General features: G+C 47.8%; 1 protein-coding gene across 1 annotated transcript in view; it reads left to right on the forward strand.

The window, feature by feature from the left end:
* Positions 1–11,517, forward strand: part of LOC132396998 (retinal guanylyl cyclase 2-like) — a 76,480-nt gene extending 64,963 nt beyond the window's left edge. The window contains exons 19-20 of the mRNA XM_059975193.1: positions 1,945–2,026; positions 8,256–11,517. Coding sequence (XP_059831176.1) covers positions 1,945–2,026 — 82 coding nt within the window. The 3' untranslated portion in view covers positions 8,256–11,517. The remainder of the gene's footprint in view (positions 1–1,944; positions 2,027–8,255) is intronic.
* Positions 11,518–15,118: the final 3,601 nt, after the last annotated feature.

The raw sequence follows: 15,118 nt of genomic DNA on the forward strand, positions 1-15,118 counted from the left end.
GAGGGTACCCATAGACATTTCCAAATGATGGTGTGATCTCCCACACTTCCCCCATTCTACCCGATCCACCACGCTCACCCAGAAGGGTGACCGATTTCGTCTTTCCAAATAACACGACGCTCCCACAGTGAGGTGCCCCCTCCGTGATGAGACTCAATGCCTACACTGCTGGCATTGCTCAGTGTGGCTCCTGTTGTGCTGCCAGACTTCACTCTCCCCAACAGCATGAGAGTGAACCCCTTACACCCCTCCAGTGTGACCCTCACACAGTGTAAGCACCCCGCAGAGTGACAGCGGGACAGAGAGAGTCCGGTGCGACCCTCACACAGTGTAAACAACCCCCCGAGTGACAGCGGGACAGAGAGAGTCCGGTGCGACCCTCACACAGTGCAAACACCCCGCAGAGTGACAGCGGGACGGAGAGAGTCCGGTGAGCCCCTCACACAGTGTAAACAACCCCCCGAGTGACAGCGGGACAGAGAGAGTCCGGTGCGACCCTCACACAGTGTAAACAACCCCCCGAGTGACAGCGGGACAGAGCGAGTCCGGTGCGACCCTCACACAGTGTAAGCACCCCGCAGAGTGACAGCGGGACAGAGAGAGTCCGGTGCGACCCTCACACAGTGTAAACAACCCCCCGAGTGACAGCGGGACAGAGCGAGTCCGGTGCGACCCTCACACAGTGTAAGCACCCCGCAGAGTGACAGCGGGACAGAGAGAGTCCGGTGCGACCCTCACACAGTGTAAGCACCCCGCAGAGTGACAGCGGGACAGAGAGAGTCCGGTGCGACCCTCACACAGTGTAAACAACCCCCCGAGTGACAGCGGGACAGAGAGAGTCCGGTGCGACCCTCACACAGTGCAAACACCCCGCAGAGTGACAGCGGGACAGAGAGAGTCCGGTGCGACCCTCACACAGTGCAAACACCCCCCCGAGTGACAGCGGGACAGAGCGAGTCCGGTGAGCCCCTCACACAGTGTAAACAACCCCCCGAGTGACAGCGGGACAGAGCGAGTCCAGTGTGACCCTCACACAGTGTAAGCACCCCGCAGAGTGACAGCGGGACGGAGAGAGTCCGGTGCGACCCTCACACAGTGTAAGCACCCCGCAGAGTGACAGCGGGACGGAGAGAGTCCGGTGCGACCCTCACACAGTGTAAACAACCCCCCGAGTGACAGCGGGACAGAGAGAGTCCGGTGCGACCCTCACACAGTGTAAACAACCCCCCGAGTGACAGCGGGACAGAGAGAGTCCGGTGCGACCCTCACACAGTGCAAACACCCCGCAGAGTGACAGCGGGACGGAGAGAGTCCGGTGCGACCCTCACACAGTGTAAACAACCCCCCGAGTGACAGCGGGACAGAGAGAGTCCGGTGCGACCCTCACACAGTGTAAACAACCCCCCGAGTGACAGCGGGACAGAGAGAGTCCGGTGCGACCCTCACACAGTGTAAACAACCCCCTGAGTGACAGCGGGACAGAGAGAGTCCGGTGCGACCCTCACACAGTGTAAACAACCCCCCGAGTGACAGCGGGACAGAGAGAGTCCGGTGCGACCCTCACACAGTGTAAACACCCCGCAGAGTGACAGCGGGACAGAGAGAGTCCGGTGCGACCCTCACACAGTGTAAACAACCCCCCGAGTGACAGCGGGACAGAGCGAGTCCGGTGCGACCCTCACACAGTGGAAACACCCCGCAGAGTGACAGCGGGACAGAGCGAGTCCGGTGCGACCCTCACACAGTGGAAACACCCCGCAGAGTGACAGCGGGACAGAGCGAGTCCGGTGAGCCCCTCACACAGTATAAACACCCCGCAGAGTGAAAGCTCTACAGTCGGAGACTGAAACTGTTCACCTCCAACCCCCCAACCTTGCCATCCCCCCCCCCCCATCCCCCACTGTCGATGTTCGAATATAACGGGTGTAATCATTCTTCCCCTAGCGCCAGCAACCACGGACTGAATCTGGATGAAGTCCCCCCAGAGAGGAGGCAGAAGCTGCTGAAGGCCAGGAATATGATATAGGCAAGTGTCGCCATTATAACTCAGCAAAGCCTCTATCCAGTGGTGAAGTAGAAATTTTGATGAGCTCCCTTTCACGTCACATTTTTATATAGTGGATTCGGCCCAGTACATCACGGGTAAAACCCTCCAACCACTGCATGAAAGACTGTGGTAGGAAAGCAGCATCCATCATCAGAGATCCCCACTACCCAGGCCATGTTCTCTTGTATATACAGGAGCCTCAGGACTCGCACCACCAGGTTCAGGAACAGTTACTACCCTTCAACCATCAGGCTCTTGAATAAAAGGGGGTAACTACACTCATCTATTGAGATGTTCCCACAACCAATGATTTCACTTTAAAGACTTGTTATCTCACTTTCTCATGTTCTCATTATTTATTGACATTTATTTATATTTGCATTTGCACTGTTTGATGTCTTTGGCACTCTGTTATAGTTGATATAATTGATCCTGTTACAGTTACTATTTGCTGAGTACAGCAGGAAAATGAATCTCAGGGTTGTATATGGTGACATATACTCTGATAAAGAATTTTACTTTGAACTTTATGGTTTGACCAGCAGCATAGAGCTGTAAACCCTTTCAGCCTCAACAGTGTTGATGCAGAAATCCCATGACCCATTCTCTGATCTCTGAGATGGAGAATTTTAAACTTCACAAACAGGGAGACTCCTAAGATCATTCCCAAACTCTAAACAGACCTGGACTCTTGAAATGTGGCATTGCCAATTCCTGCACTCTGTTCTTCAGACCTCCTTGTTCTCACGGGGCCATCTCCTCAGACCATGATTTGATCCAGTACAGGAGAAGATAGGCTGAATGGCTCCCGCCAGCAAAGCAGAGGTTTCAGCTTGGAACATAGTCCAGTAGAGTACAGAAACAGGCCCTTAGGCTGACAATGTTGTGTCGAACTACTTAAACACCGACCCAAACTAATCCCTTCAGTTTACACAATCAGCAACATTTAAAAGCCATCTAAACCCGTACATGCCTGGGAGAGGTTTAGATGTCTGTGGGTCGAAGGAGACTGGCTCGCTGGGCAACACAGTTGCCATGACGAGACGAGTTAGGGCGATGGGCCTGTTTCTGTGTGGTAGGATTCCAGGAATGTCCATGTCTTTTCATTCTCTGCTCATCCATTTATCTGTCTGAGACCCATTAAAAGCCTCCGTTGTATCTGCCTCCACTACCACCCCCGGCAATGCAATCCAGGCACCACCACTCCTCTGTGTAAAAGGGAACTTACCTCTCACATCTCCTTTAAACTTTACCCCGCTCACCTTAAATGCATGCCCTCTAATATTAGGCATTTCAACTCTGGGGGAGAAGAGACACTATCTGTCTATCTAAGCCTCTCATAATCCTCTGCTGCTCCTGAGAAAACAACCTACAGCACGTACCCACTAATCCAGACAGCACCCTGATGAACCTTTTCTCAGAGCCTCACATCCTTCAATAAATGATGTCATCAGATGTTGTCTAGCTAGTTTTACAGAACTGTTCAAAAGTCTTTGGCACAGACAGTATATATAGCTGGAGTGCCCAAGACTTTTGCACAGAACTGTAGTAATTTACTGTATTACACTGTACTGCTGCCACAAGAAAAACAGGTATAATGACATACATGAGTGATGATAAACCGGATTCTGATCTGGGTCTCTATTGTGGACTGAGAGTGAGAAGGGGGCAGGGAGAGGGGAATCATGGTTGGGAAAAGGGGAGGGGAGAGGGGAGGGAAGGTGCACAAAATGTGGAAGGAACTCAGCAGGCCAAGTACAGAGGACATGTCAGAGGTAGTTTTTTTATGCAGGGAGTGGTGTGGAATGAGCTGCCAGTAAAGGTGGCGGAGGCAGATACAATAGGGTCTTTTGGATAAGTACATGGAGCTTAGAAAAATAGAAAGGCCATAGGTAAGCCTAGTAATTTCTAAGATACGGACATGTTCGGCACAACTTTGTGGGTTGAAGGGCCTATATTGTGCTGTAGGTTGTCTATGTTTCTAATTATCTTGGGGTCCATGTCCATGGATTTCTAAAAGTTGCACTACAAGTTGACAGGGTGGTTAAGGTGTATGGTGTGACGGCCTTCGTTAGTCAAGGGATTGAGCTCAGGAGCCATGAAGTAATGTTGCAGCTGTATAAAATCCTAGTTAGATCACACTTGGAATATTGTCCCGAACAAGGGTCTTGGCCCAAAACATCGACTGTCTGTTCATTTCCATGGACGCTGCCTAACCTACTGAGTTCCTCCAGCATTTTGTGTGTGTTGCTTTGGATTTCCAGCATCTGCAGGTCCTCTGCAAGACCAGAATGGTGATCCATGTGTACAGCCAAATGAGATAGGGGGGATCTTAAATGGATTTTTTATCTTTATTTACCTGGGAGATGGACACAGAATCTATAAAAGTGAGCAGCAGCGAGGTCATGCACCCTATGCACATTACAGAGGAGGAAGTGTTTGCTGTCCTGAGGTAAATTTGGGTGGATGAATCCCCAGGGCCTGACAAGGCATTTCTTCAGACCCTGTGGGAGGCAAGTGCAGAAATTGCAGGGGCCATAGCAGAGATATTTAAATCATCCTTAATGGCAGGTGAGGTATCAAGTCAAGTCAAGTCACTTTTATTGTCATTTCGACCATAATGCTGGTACAGTACACAGTTTTTCAGGACCATGGTGATACATGACACAATACAAAAACTAGACTGAACTACGTAAAAAAACACAGAGAAAAAAACAACACTAGACTACAGACCTACACAGGACTGCATAAAGTGTACAAAACTGTGCAGGCATTACAATAAATAATAAACAGGACAATAGGGCAGTAACATGTCAGTCCAGACTCTGGATATTGAGGAGTCTGATAGCTTGGGGGAAGAAACTGTTACATAGTCTGGTCGTGAGAACCCGAATGCTTCGGTGCCTTTTCCCAGACGGCAGGAGGAAGAAGAGTTTGTATGAGGGATGCGTGGGGTCCTTCATAATGCCGTTTCCTTTGCGGATGCAGCGTGTAGTGTAAATGACCGTGATGGCAGGAAGAAAGACCCCGATGATCTTCTCAGCTGACCTCACTATCCGCTGCAGGGTCTTGCGATCCGAGATGGTACAATTTCTGAACCAGGCAGTGATACAGTTGCTTAGGATGCTCTCAATGCAACCCCTGTAGAATGTAATGAGGATGGGGGGTGGGAGATGGACTTTCCTCAGCAAAAAGTAGAGACGCTGCTGGGCTTTCTTTGCTATGGAGCTGGTGTTGGCAGACCAGGTGAGATTCTCTGCCAGGTGAACACCAAGAAATTTGGTTCTCTTAACGATCTCTACCGAGGAGCCGTCGATGTTCAGCGGGGAGTGGTCGCTCCGTGCCCTCCTGAAGTCAACAACCATCTCTTTTGTTTTGTTCACATTCAGAGACAGGTTGTTGGCTCTACACCAGTCCGTTAGCCGCTGCACCTCCTCTCTGTAAGCTGTCTCGTCGTTCTTGCTGATGAGACTCACCATGGTCGTGTTGTCGGCGAACTTGATGATGTGGTTCAAGCTGTGTGTTGCAGCACTTGTCATGGGTCAGCAGAGTGAACAGCAGTGGACTGAGCACGCAACCCTGGGGGGCCCTGTGCTCAGTGTGATGGTGTTGGAGATGCTGCTCCCGATCCAGACTGACTGAGGTCTCCCAGTCAGGAAGTTTAGGATCCAATCAGTTTCTGAGTGATAATTGTGTTGAATGCTAAACTGAAGTCTGTGAACAGCATTCAAGCGTATGTGTCTTTTATGTCCAGGTGGGTTAAGGCCAGGTGGAAAGTGATGGCAACGGCATCGTCTGTTGAGCAGTTGGGGCGGTACGCAAACTGCAGGGTCCTCAGCAGCACACACACCTCCGTCATCCATGGCTTCTGCTTGGCACGTGTAGTTATGGTCTTGGACAGAGTAACATCATCAATGCACTTTCTGATGTAGCTGGCCACTGACACTGTGTACTCCTCTAAGTTGGTAGAGTCACCATCGGTTGCAGCCTCCCTGAACCTGTGCCAGTCAGTGTGCTCAAAGCAGTCTTGAAGAGCAGAGATGGCTCCTGCTGGCCAGGTATTCACCTGCTTCTGAACTGGTCTGGAGCGCCTGATGAGCAGTCTGTATGCTGGGATTAGCATAACAGAGATGTGGTCTGAGTATCCGAGGTGGGGGTGGGTCTCTGCCCGGTATGCGTCGGGGATGTTTGTGTAAACCAGGTCCATTGCATTCTCCCCCTCGTTGCAAAGGATTGGGGAATAGCTAATGTCGTTCTGCTGTTTAAGAACGGCTCTAAAAGTATACCAGGTGGGGAACCTGACATCAGGACAGGGGAGGTTATTGTAAGATTTTCTAAGGGACCAGATATATGAGTACTTGGATAAACATGGATTGATTAAGAATAGTCATTATGGCTTCATGTGTGGGAGGTCATGTGTAACCAATCTTGCAGAGTTTTTCAAGGAAATTACTGGGAAAGTTGATGTAGGAAAAGCAGTGGATGTTGCCTACATGGACGTTAGTAAGATATTTGACAAAGTCCCACATAGGAGGTTGATCAAGAAGGTTCAGTCGCTCAGTACTCAAGATGAGATAGTAAATTGGAGTAGACATTGGCTTTGTGGGAGAAGCCAGAGGGCAGTAGTAGATGGTTGCCTCTCTGACCGGAGGCTTGTGGCTAGCGTTGTGCTGCAGGGAGTGGTGTTGGGTCCATTGTTGCTTGTCATCTATATCAATGATCTGGATGATAATATGGTAAACTGGGTCACACATTTGTGGATGACAGCAAGACTGAGGGTGTAGTGGACAGTGAGGAAGACTATCACGGCTTACAGTGGGACCTGACCAAATGGAAAAATGGGCTGAAAAATGGTAGATGGAATTTAATGCAGACAAGTGCAAGGTATTGTACTTCAGTGGGACCAACCAGTGTGGGTCTTACACTGTGAAAGGTAGGGCACTGAGGAATATGGTAGAACAAAGCGATCTGGGAATATAGGTCAATAATTCATTGAAAGTGGCATCACGGGTAGATAGCATCGTTAAAAAAAACCTTTCACACTCTGGCCTTTGTAAATCCATGTACATATCCTGTTAAAGTTGTATAAAACATTGGTGAGGCCTAATTTGGAGTTCTGTGCAGTTTTGGTCACCTACCTATAGGAAAGATGTAAATAAAGTTGAAAGAATACTGAGAAAATTTACAAGGACATCGCCGGGACTGGAGGACCTGAGTTATTTGAAAAGATTGAATAGGTTAGAACTTTATTCCTTGGACCATAAAAGATTGAGGGGAGATTTGACAGAGGTATATAAAATTATGAGGGGTATAAATGGGGTAAATGCAAGCAGGCTTTTTCCTCTTGGGTAGAGTGGGACTACAATTAGAGGTCATGGGCTTATGGGTGAATGATGTGAAGTTTAAGGGGAACATGAGGGGAAACCTCTTCACTCAGAAGAACATGAGAGGATTGAACTGCATGCAAATTAGATTTCAAAGTTTAAGAGAAGTTTGGATAGGTAAATGGATAATAGGGATATGGAGGGTTATGGTGCAGTCAATGGGAGTAGGCAGTTTACGTAGTTTTGGGATGGACTAGATGGGCTGAAGGGCTGTTCCTTTGCTGTACTTTCTATGACTATGCAGAATTTCTTGTGTTTGTGTCCTGGAATATTATCTTCAGTTCTGGTCACCTCATAGGAGAGATATAGAAGCTTTAGAGAGGGTGCAGAGGAGATTTACCAGGTTGCTGCCTGAATTAGAGGGCATGTCTTATGAGGAAAGGTTGAGCAAACTAGGGTTTTTCTTGTTGGAGTGAAGAAGAATGAGAGGTGACTTGATAGAGATGTATAATGTGATGAGAGGCATAGATCATGTAGATAGCCAGAGACCTTCTCCCAGTACAGAAATGGCTGATAAGAGGGGACATAATGTTAAGGAGATTGGAGGAAAATTTGGGGGGGGGGGGTGATATCAGAGGGAGGTTCATTACACAGAGAGTGGCAAGTCTGTGGAACACACTGCTCGGGGTGGTGGTAGAGGTAGGTGGGTTCATTAGGGACATTTAAGAAACTTAGACCAGCACATAGAGGATAGAAAATGGAGGGCTATGTAGGAGGGAAGGCTTGGAGTTCTGTAGGTTAAAAGGTTGGTAGAATTATCACGGGCTGAATGGTCTGTATTGTGCTGTTATGTTCAATGCTAATACCATCTCTTCTTCCACAAGCATCCCCAGACATCGTGACTGTGACAGTGGAAGGGAAGAGACAACGGCCAGTGGTTGGGGCAAGCCCTTCTCTCGATCATCACCACTCCGCTGGACACCCCACCCCCCCCCCCGCCTTCCCCTCAGTCCTAACTTTACCACACCCCCACCCCAACCTACCAGTTGTAGGAATTAGCTCCTCTCCCAATCCAACGACTACCGATCTGAGCAGCCTACATTCTGGCACACGCAGTCCTGGCTCAGGAGGGGTGGGCGTGGATTGTTCCTGTTGCACAGGAGACAAACCGCCCTATAAACTTTGTACATAATCAGTATATATAGTGGATTTCACATATTCCTGTGAAATCTGTAAATGTGGATTTCAAAGAGGCTGAAATACTGTGCAGGGAAGACCTCAGTGGCTGAATTTTCTGTATTGTTGTTGAATTTTATAAAGTTAAAAAGGCTCGATGAATAAAGAAAATTCCGTGAAATTGTTTATTCACTTCCTCCAACAACTGCTCGTGGTTTGTAGTCCTTCACAGGGTCAAGGAGAGGGATAAACGAGGTGGCAGATGCTGGAATCCAAAGGGAAACACACAAAATGCTGCGTCTATTGAAATGGATAAACAGTCGATGTTTCAGGCCGAAGCCCTTCTTTGGGATTGGAAAGGCAGGTGGAAGCTGCCAGAACAAGAAGTTGCGGGGAGGGGGAGGAGGAGGAATACAATCTGGCTGGTGAGAGGTGAGACCAAGTGACGGGGAAGGTGACTGGGTGGAGTAGGGGGAGGTTGCTAGGTGGAAGGGGTAAAGGAGTCTGACAGGAGAGGACAGTGGATCATGGTTGAGAGGAACCAGAGGGAGATGATATGCAGGTGAGGAGAAGAGAAGGGGATAAGAGGGAGGACTGTTCCCTCTAAGCTGCTGATGTGTGTAGCCACACGGTAACAGAAATGCTGCCATGCACAGAGCCTTCATTGCCACGCAGCTGAGAAAGGGAAAACTGCCAAAGGGTCTTGGCCTGAAATGTCGATTGTACTTTTTCCATAGATTCTGACTGGCTGCTGAATTCTCCAGCATTTTGTGAGTGTTGCTCGTATTTCCAGCATCTGCAGATTTTCTCTTGTTTGTGATTGCAAAAATCAAATTCAATTCTTTCCCCGTTTGTACATTCAGGCCATTTTTGTTTTAACTATCATTTCTGTTATTCCATGGTAACATATCACTTTCATTCTAAATGATCAAAAATATAACACAAAATATAAAAATACTCCAATGAATTATCATTTTCTGTAATCAGCAATACTATGCTTCCAAGCAGTTTCACTGCCTGCTTATGGCCATGTCTCCATGCAACTTAAACACTTCACTCACACAAGCCACGTGGGTGAAAACAGGCTTACTTTTCACTGTTTCAAACAAACATATAACTCAAAGAATTATACAGAACTTCAGAGAAAAATATTTAAAAGTTTTTCTGAGAACACTAATGTGCCAATGCACTTAAAATTCCAATTATTTTCCTGAAGAAGGGAGATGAAGAGTGAAACACACAGGCTGTACTGTTTAATCCTCAATAACTTTAACATTTGTATGTTTTTAAAGTAAAGTTTTTAAAGTCCTTTTTTCTCAACATGAAATGATATTTACATTAAATAAATTATTTTAAGTCTTTTAAAAATATTGAACTGTTATTTATAATTAAATTGGACAGATTTCAACCTTGTTGCATAATCACTTGGATAATAGATTTTCTCACAATGAGTTAAAAAGAATGGCAAGATTTTGACCCTGTTGGAATTGCAAATGCAACCAGTTCTGAATTTGGAAAAGAGAATGTTGTATGCCTGACAAAAAATACTCGGGTACTGATACAATGAAGGAGTTGCCTCTAAAATAACACAGCAATATTGTGCTTTCAAATTGTCGTTTCTGAGAAACTTTCGACAGGGTCAATGAAGGAGTTCGCTGATACGTTGAACTACTTGCTTAGAAATGAAGAACCTGAAGAACTGTCAATTCTTGTTAATGTTATTGGAACGTTTCAAGCTTCTAGTGCTCACTTGGAAATGTAGATTCAGTCTTACGAATTTGATCAAATGTAAATCCAGAAGCAGACTAGAACCCTAACCCTCACCCTAACCCTGACCCTGACCCGAACCGAGAGTGATGTAGGAGTGAAGTTCCAGACTGATCTTGGAGTAGGTTAAAAAGTCAACATAATAATGTGGACGGAAGGGCCTCCATCAGTCAGAGTCGACCATGGATATTGTGTCCTAGCTGTCTAGATATGCAAGCCTGGGCAATACAACATGGAGAGCAAGCTGTTGCCCTTGGAGCAAGCTCCCCTCTCCACGCAACTGAGGGACCCGGGAACAGCAGAGACCGATACAGTTTGGTAGCAGCAGCATCACAGGAGTCAATATTGAACTCGACGTAGGACTGCCTTAGGGACTCCAGCCCTGGATTTTTCCCTCAGGGTTTACTCCCGAAGTCGAACCTGTGAGTGGGCAGCCGATGTCTGAGATCAGGGTTTTCCTTCTGCTAGATGAGCTGCCAACCATGGCTGATGAGCCCAATCTGTCCAAAGCAACTGGTTTTAAGGCGCCAGTAACCTGCCTTTGTCCCTTTTCCTGTCAGTAGAAACAGTTCTGCTGGGCTTAGTTGCCAGCCAGGAGGCCAGTGTCTGGACTTGTTTGTCAGGGGCTATTTGAGTCACACGCCATTGGGAGCATTTAATAGATAGTGGGAGCTTGTCCCCATTACCACCCTTGGATATAACAACCTTAAGGAACTGTGTACAGTTTAGAAGGCCCTACAAGGGAGAGAGCAAAACTGCCCTACCCTTTGGAACAAGGGCAGGGCAAATAAGGGAGCTCCCATTGGGGGAGCTTCCTCAGTACAGTCACCATGGCTGTGTTAGTTTTAACTTAGTTATGGAGAAGACCATAACATACAAGAGCAGAATTAAGCCATTTGGCCTATTTTATCATGCCTGATTTATTTTCCACCCAACCTCATTCCCCTGCCTTCTCCCCATAACCTTTGACACCCTTATTAATCAAGAACCTGTTAACTGTTGTTTTAAATACACCCAATGACTTGGCCTCCACAGCCACCTGTGGCAATGAATTCTGAAGATTCACCACCCTCCAGCTAAAGAAATTCCTCCTCATCTCTGCTCTAAAGGGACACCCTTCTATTCTGAGGCTGTGCCCACTGGTCCTAAACTCCCCCACTATAGGAAACCTCCTCTCCACACTCACTCTATCTGTGCCCTCTGGTCCTAAACTCCCCCACTATAGGAAACCTCCTCTCCACACTCACTCTATCTGTGTCCTCTGGTCCTAGACTCCCCCACTATAGGAAACATCCTCTCCACACTCACTCTATCTGTGCCCTCTGGTCCTAAACTCCCCCACTATAGGTAACCTCCTCTCTACACTCACTCTATCTGTGCCCTCTGGTCCTAAACTCCCCCACTATAGGTAACCTCCTCTCCGCACTCACTCTATCTGTGCCCTCTGGTCCTAAACTCCCCCACTATAGGAAACCTCCTCTCCACACTCACTCTATCTGTGCCCTCTGGTCCTAAACTCCCCCACTATAGGAAACCTCCTCTCCACACTCACTCTATCTGTGCCCTCTGGTCCTAAACTCCCCCACTATAGGAAACATCCTCTCCACACTCACTCTATCTGTGCCCTCTGGTCCTAAACTCCCCCACTATAGGTAACCTCCTCTCTACACTCACTCTATCTGTGCCCTCTGGTCCTAAACTCCCCCACTATAGGAAACCTCCTCTCTACACTCACTCTATCTGTGCCCTCTGGTCCTAAACTCCCCCACTATAGGAAACCTCCTCTCCACACTCACTCTATCTGTGCCCTCTGGTCCTAAACTCCCCCACTATAGGAAACCTCCTCTCTACACTCACTCTATCTGTGCCCTCTGGTCCTAAACTCCCCCACTATAGGAAACCTCCTCTCCACACTCACTCTATCTGTGCCCTCTGGTCCTAAACTCCCCCACTATAGGAAACCTCCTCTCCACACTCACTCTATCTGCGCCCTCTGGTCCTAAACTCCCCCACTATAGGAAACCTCTCCACACTCACTCTATCTGTGCCCTCTGGTCCTAAAGTCCCCCACTATAGGAAACCTCCTCTCCACAGTCACTCTATCTGTGCCCTCTGGTCCTAAAGTCCCCCACTATAGGAAACCTCCTCTCCACACTCACTCTATCTGTGCCCTCTGGTCCTAAACTCCCCCACTATAGGAAACCTCCTCTCCACACTCACTCTATCTGTGCCCTCTGGTCCTAAACTCCCCCACTATAGGAAACCTCCTCTCCACACTCACTCTATCTGTGCCCTCTGGTCCTAAACTCCCCCACTATAGGAAACCTCCTCTCCACACTCACTCTATCTGTGCCCTCTGGTCCTAAACTCCCCCACTATAGGAAACCTCTCCACACTCACTCTATCTGTGCCCTCTGGTCCTAAAGTCCCCCACTATAGGAAACCTCCTCTCCACACTCACTCTATCTGTGCCCTCTGGTCCTAAACTCCCCCACTATAGGAAACTCTCCACACTCACTCTATCTGTGCCCTCTGGTCCTAAAGTCCCCCACTATAGGAAACCTCCTCTCCACACTCACTCTATCTGTGCCCTCTGGTCCTAAACTCCCCCACTATAGGAAACCTCCTCTCCACACTCACTCTATCTGTGCCCTCTGGTCCTAAACTCCCCCACTATAGGAAACCTCCTCTCCACACTCACTCTATCTGTGCCCTCTGGTCCTAAACTCCCCCACTATAGGAAACCTCCTCTCCACACTCACTCTATCTGTGCCCTCTGGTCCGAAACTCCCCCACTATAGGAAACCTCCTCTCCACACTCACTCTATCTGTGCCCTCTGGTCCTAAACTCCCCCACTATAGGAAACCTCCTCTCCACACTCTCTCTATCTATGCCCTCTGGTCCTAAACTCCCCCACTATAGGAAACCTCCTCTCCACACTCACTCTATCTCTGCCCACTGGTCCTAAACTCCCCCACTATAGGAAACCTCCACTCCACACTCACCCTATCTAGGCTTTTCATTGTTCAATCAGTTTCGAAGAGATCCCAACTCGTTCTTCTAAAATCCAGTGAGTACAGGCCCGGAGCCATCAAACACTCCTCATATGCTAACCCTTTCATTTCCTGGATCATTCGCACGAACCTCCTCTGGATCCTTTCCAGTTCCAACACACCCTTTCTTAGATAAGGGGTGCAATTTGTTAACAATACTCCAAGTGCAGACTGGCCCATACCTTGTAAAGCCTCAGCAAAGGAGAGATTTGGTCCATGGATTCAGTTTCGAAATCAAGGCAAGGCAAATGCTAATGGTATTAGACAATAGTTGATTGGAGTAGACTGTTTGTGGACAAAGGGGTGTCTGTCAAAGTGAGATATTATACAAAAAGGGAAATACGAGATGTTTAAGGTCAGAGAGTTCCTATTACAGTGGAAGCCAAGGGAGCAGGTAGGCAAGTTTTATGAAGAAGTAGCCAAGAAAGTTGATAAGGGGGGATTGGTAGAGGTGGTCTGTAAAGACTTCAGTAAGACCATGGTGAGGTGAATAGGATCTGGGGTGCTGTTTAAGAGTTTCTCAGATACATTCTGTGGTCACTTTATTAGGTACCTTCTATACCCAATAAAGGGGCCACTGAGTGTATGTTTGTGCCTTCTTCTGCTTTAGCCCATCCATTTCAGGGTTTGACGTGTTCTGTATTTGGAGATGCTCTTCTGCACTCCACTGTTGTAACGTGTGGTTATTTCAGTTACTGTCACCTTCCTGTCACCTTGAACCAGTCTGGCCATTCTCCTCTGACCTCTCTCATTAACAAGGTGTTTTCACCCACAGAACTGCTGCTCACTGGGTATTTTTTTGTTTTTCACACCATTCTCTGTAAACTCTAGAGATTGTTGTGCGTGAAAATCCCAGGAGATCAGCAGTTTCTGAGATACTCAAACCACCCCATCTGGCACCAACAAGCATTCCACGGCCAATGTTACTTAGATCACATTTCATCCCCATTCTGATGTTTGGTCTGAACAACAACTGACCCTCTTGACCACGTCTACATGCTTTTATGCATCGAATTGCTGTCATGTGATTGGCTGATTGGATATTTGCGCTAATGAGTAGGTGTACCTAATAAAATGGCCACTCGGTATAGGCATGTGAAGGTGCAGAGAATGGAGGGATATGGACATTGTGTAAGTGGAAGGGATTTAGTTTAGTTTGATATAGAGTTGTACAGCTCAGAAATAGGCCATTTGGCCTAGCTGCCCCATGCTGACCATCTGAGCTAGACCCATTTTCTGTGTCCCTCTAACCCTTTCCCATCCATGGAACTGTCCGAGCCTTTCAGGTGCTGTTATTGTACCTGTCTCAGCCAGTTGCTCTGGCAGCTCGTTCTTGAAACTCACTGCCCTATGGGTGAAAAAGTTGCCCATCAGGTCCCTGTTAAATGTCTCCCATCTCACCTAAAATCTGTGCTGTCTTGTTCTTGATTCCCCAAGCCTGGGAGAAGGCCCTCGTGCACACACCCTGTCTAGACCTATTTCAATCTCTATCATGTTTTCATACATCCCTGTAAGGCCACCCCTCATCCTCCTACTACCTACTGTCTGTTACCTCACTGGTGTTTGGGGGCAGCAATTAAGGTCCTTCCCCTCTGGTGGTGTTCAGGGCTTCCTTCATTGTGACCGTAGTTTCCTCTTGGTTTTCACTACTGTCAGTCATGGAAGTCCTGGGTGGAGGCTCAGGAATACCATCACACTCAGATGTAGAAGGATTCTTCATTGCTGTTTCTGTTTGTTCAACCAGTCAGGG

The sequence above is a fragment of the Hypanus sabinus genome, chromosome 7 (assembly GCF_030144855.1).
Source record: "Hypanus sabinus isolate sHypSab1 chromosome 7, sHypSab1.hap1, whole genome shotgun sequence".
Lineage (NCBI taxonomy): Eukaryota > Metazoa > Chordata > Chondrichthyes > Myliobatiformes > Dasyatidae > Hypanus > Hypanus sabinus.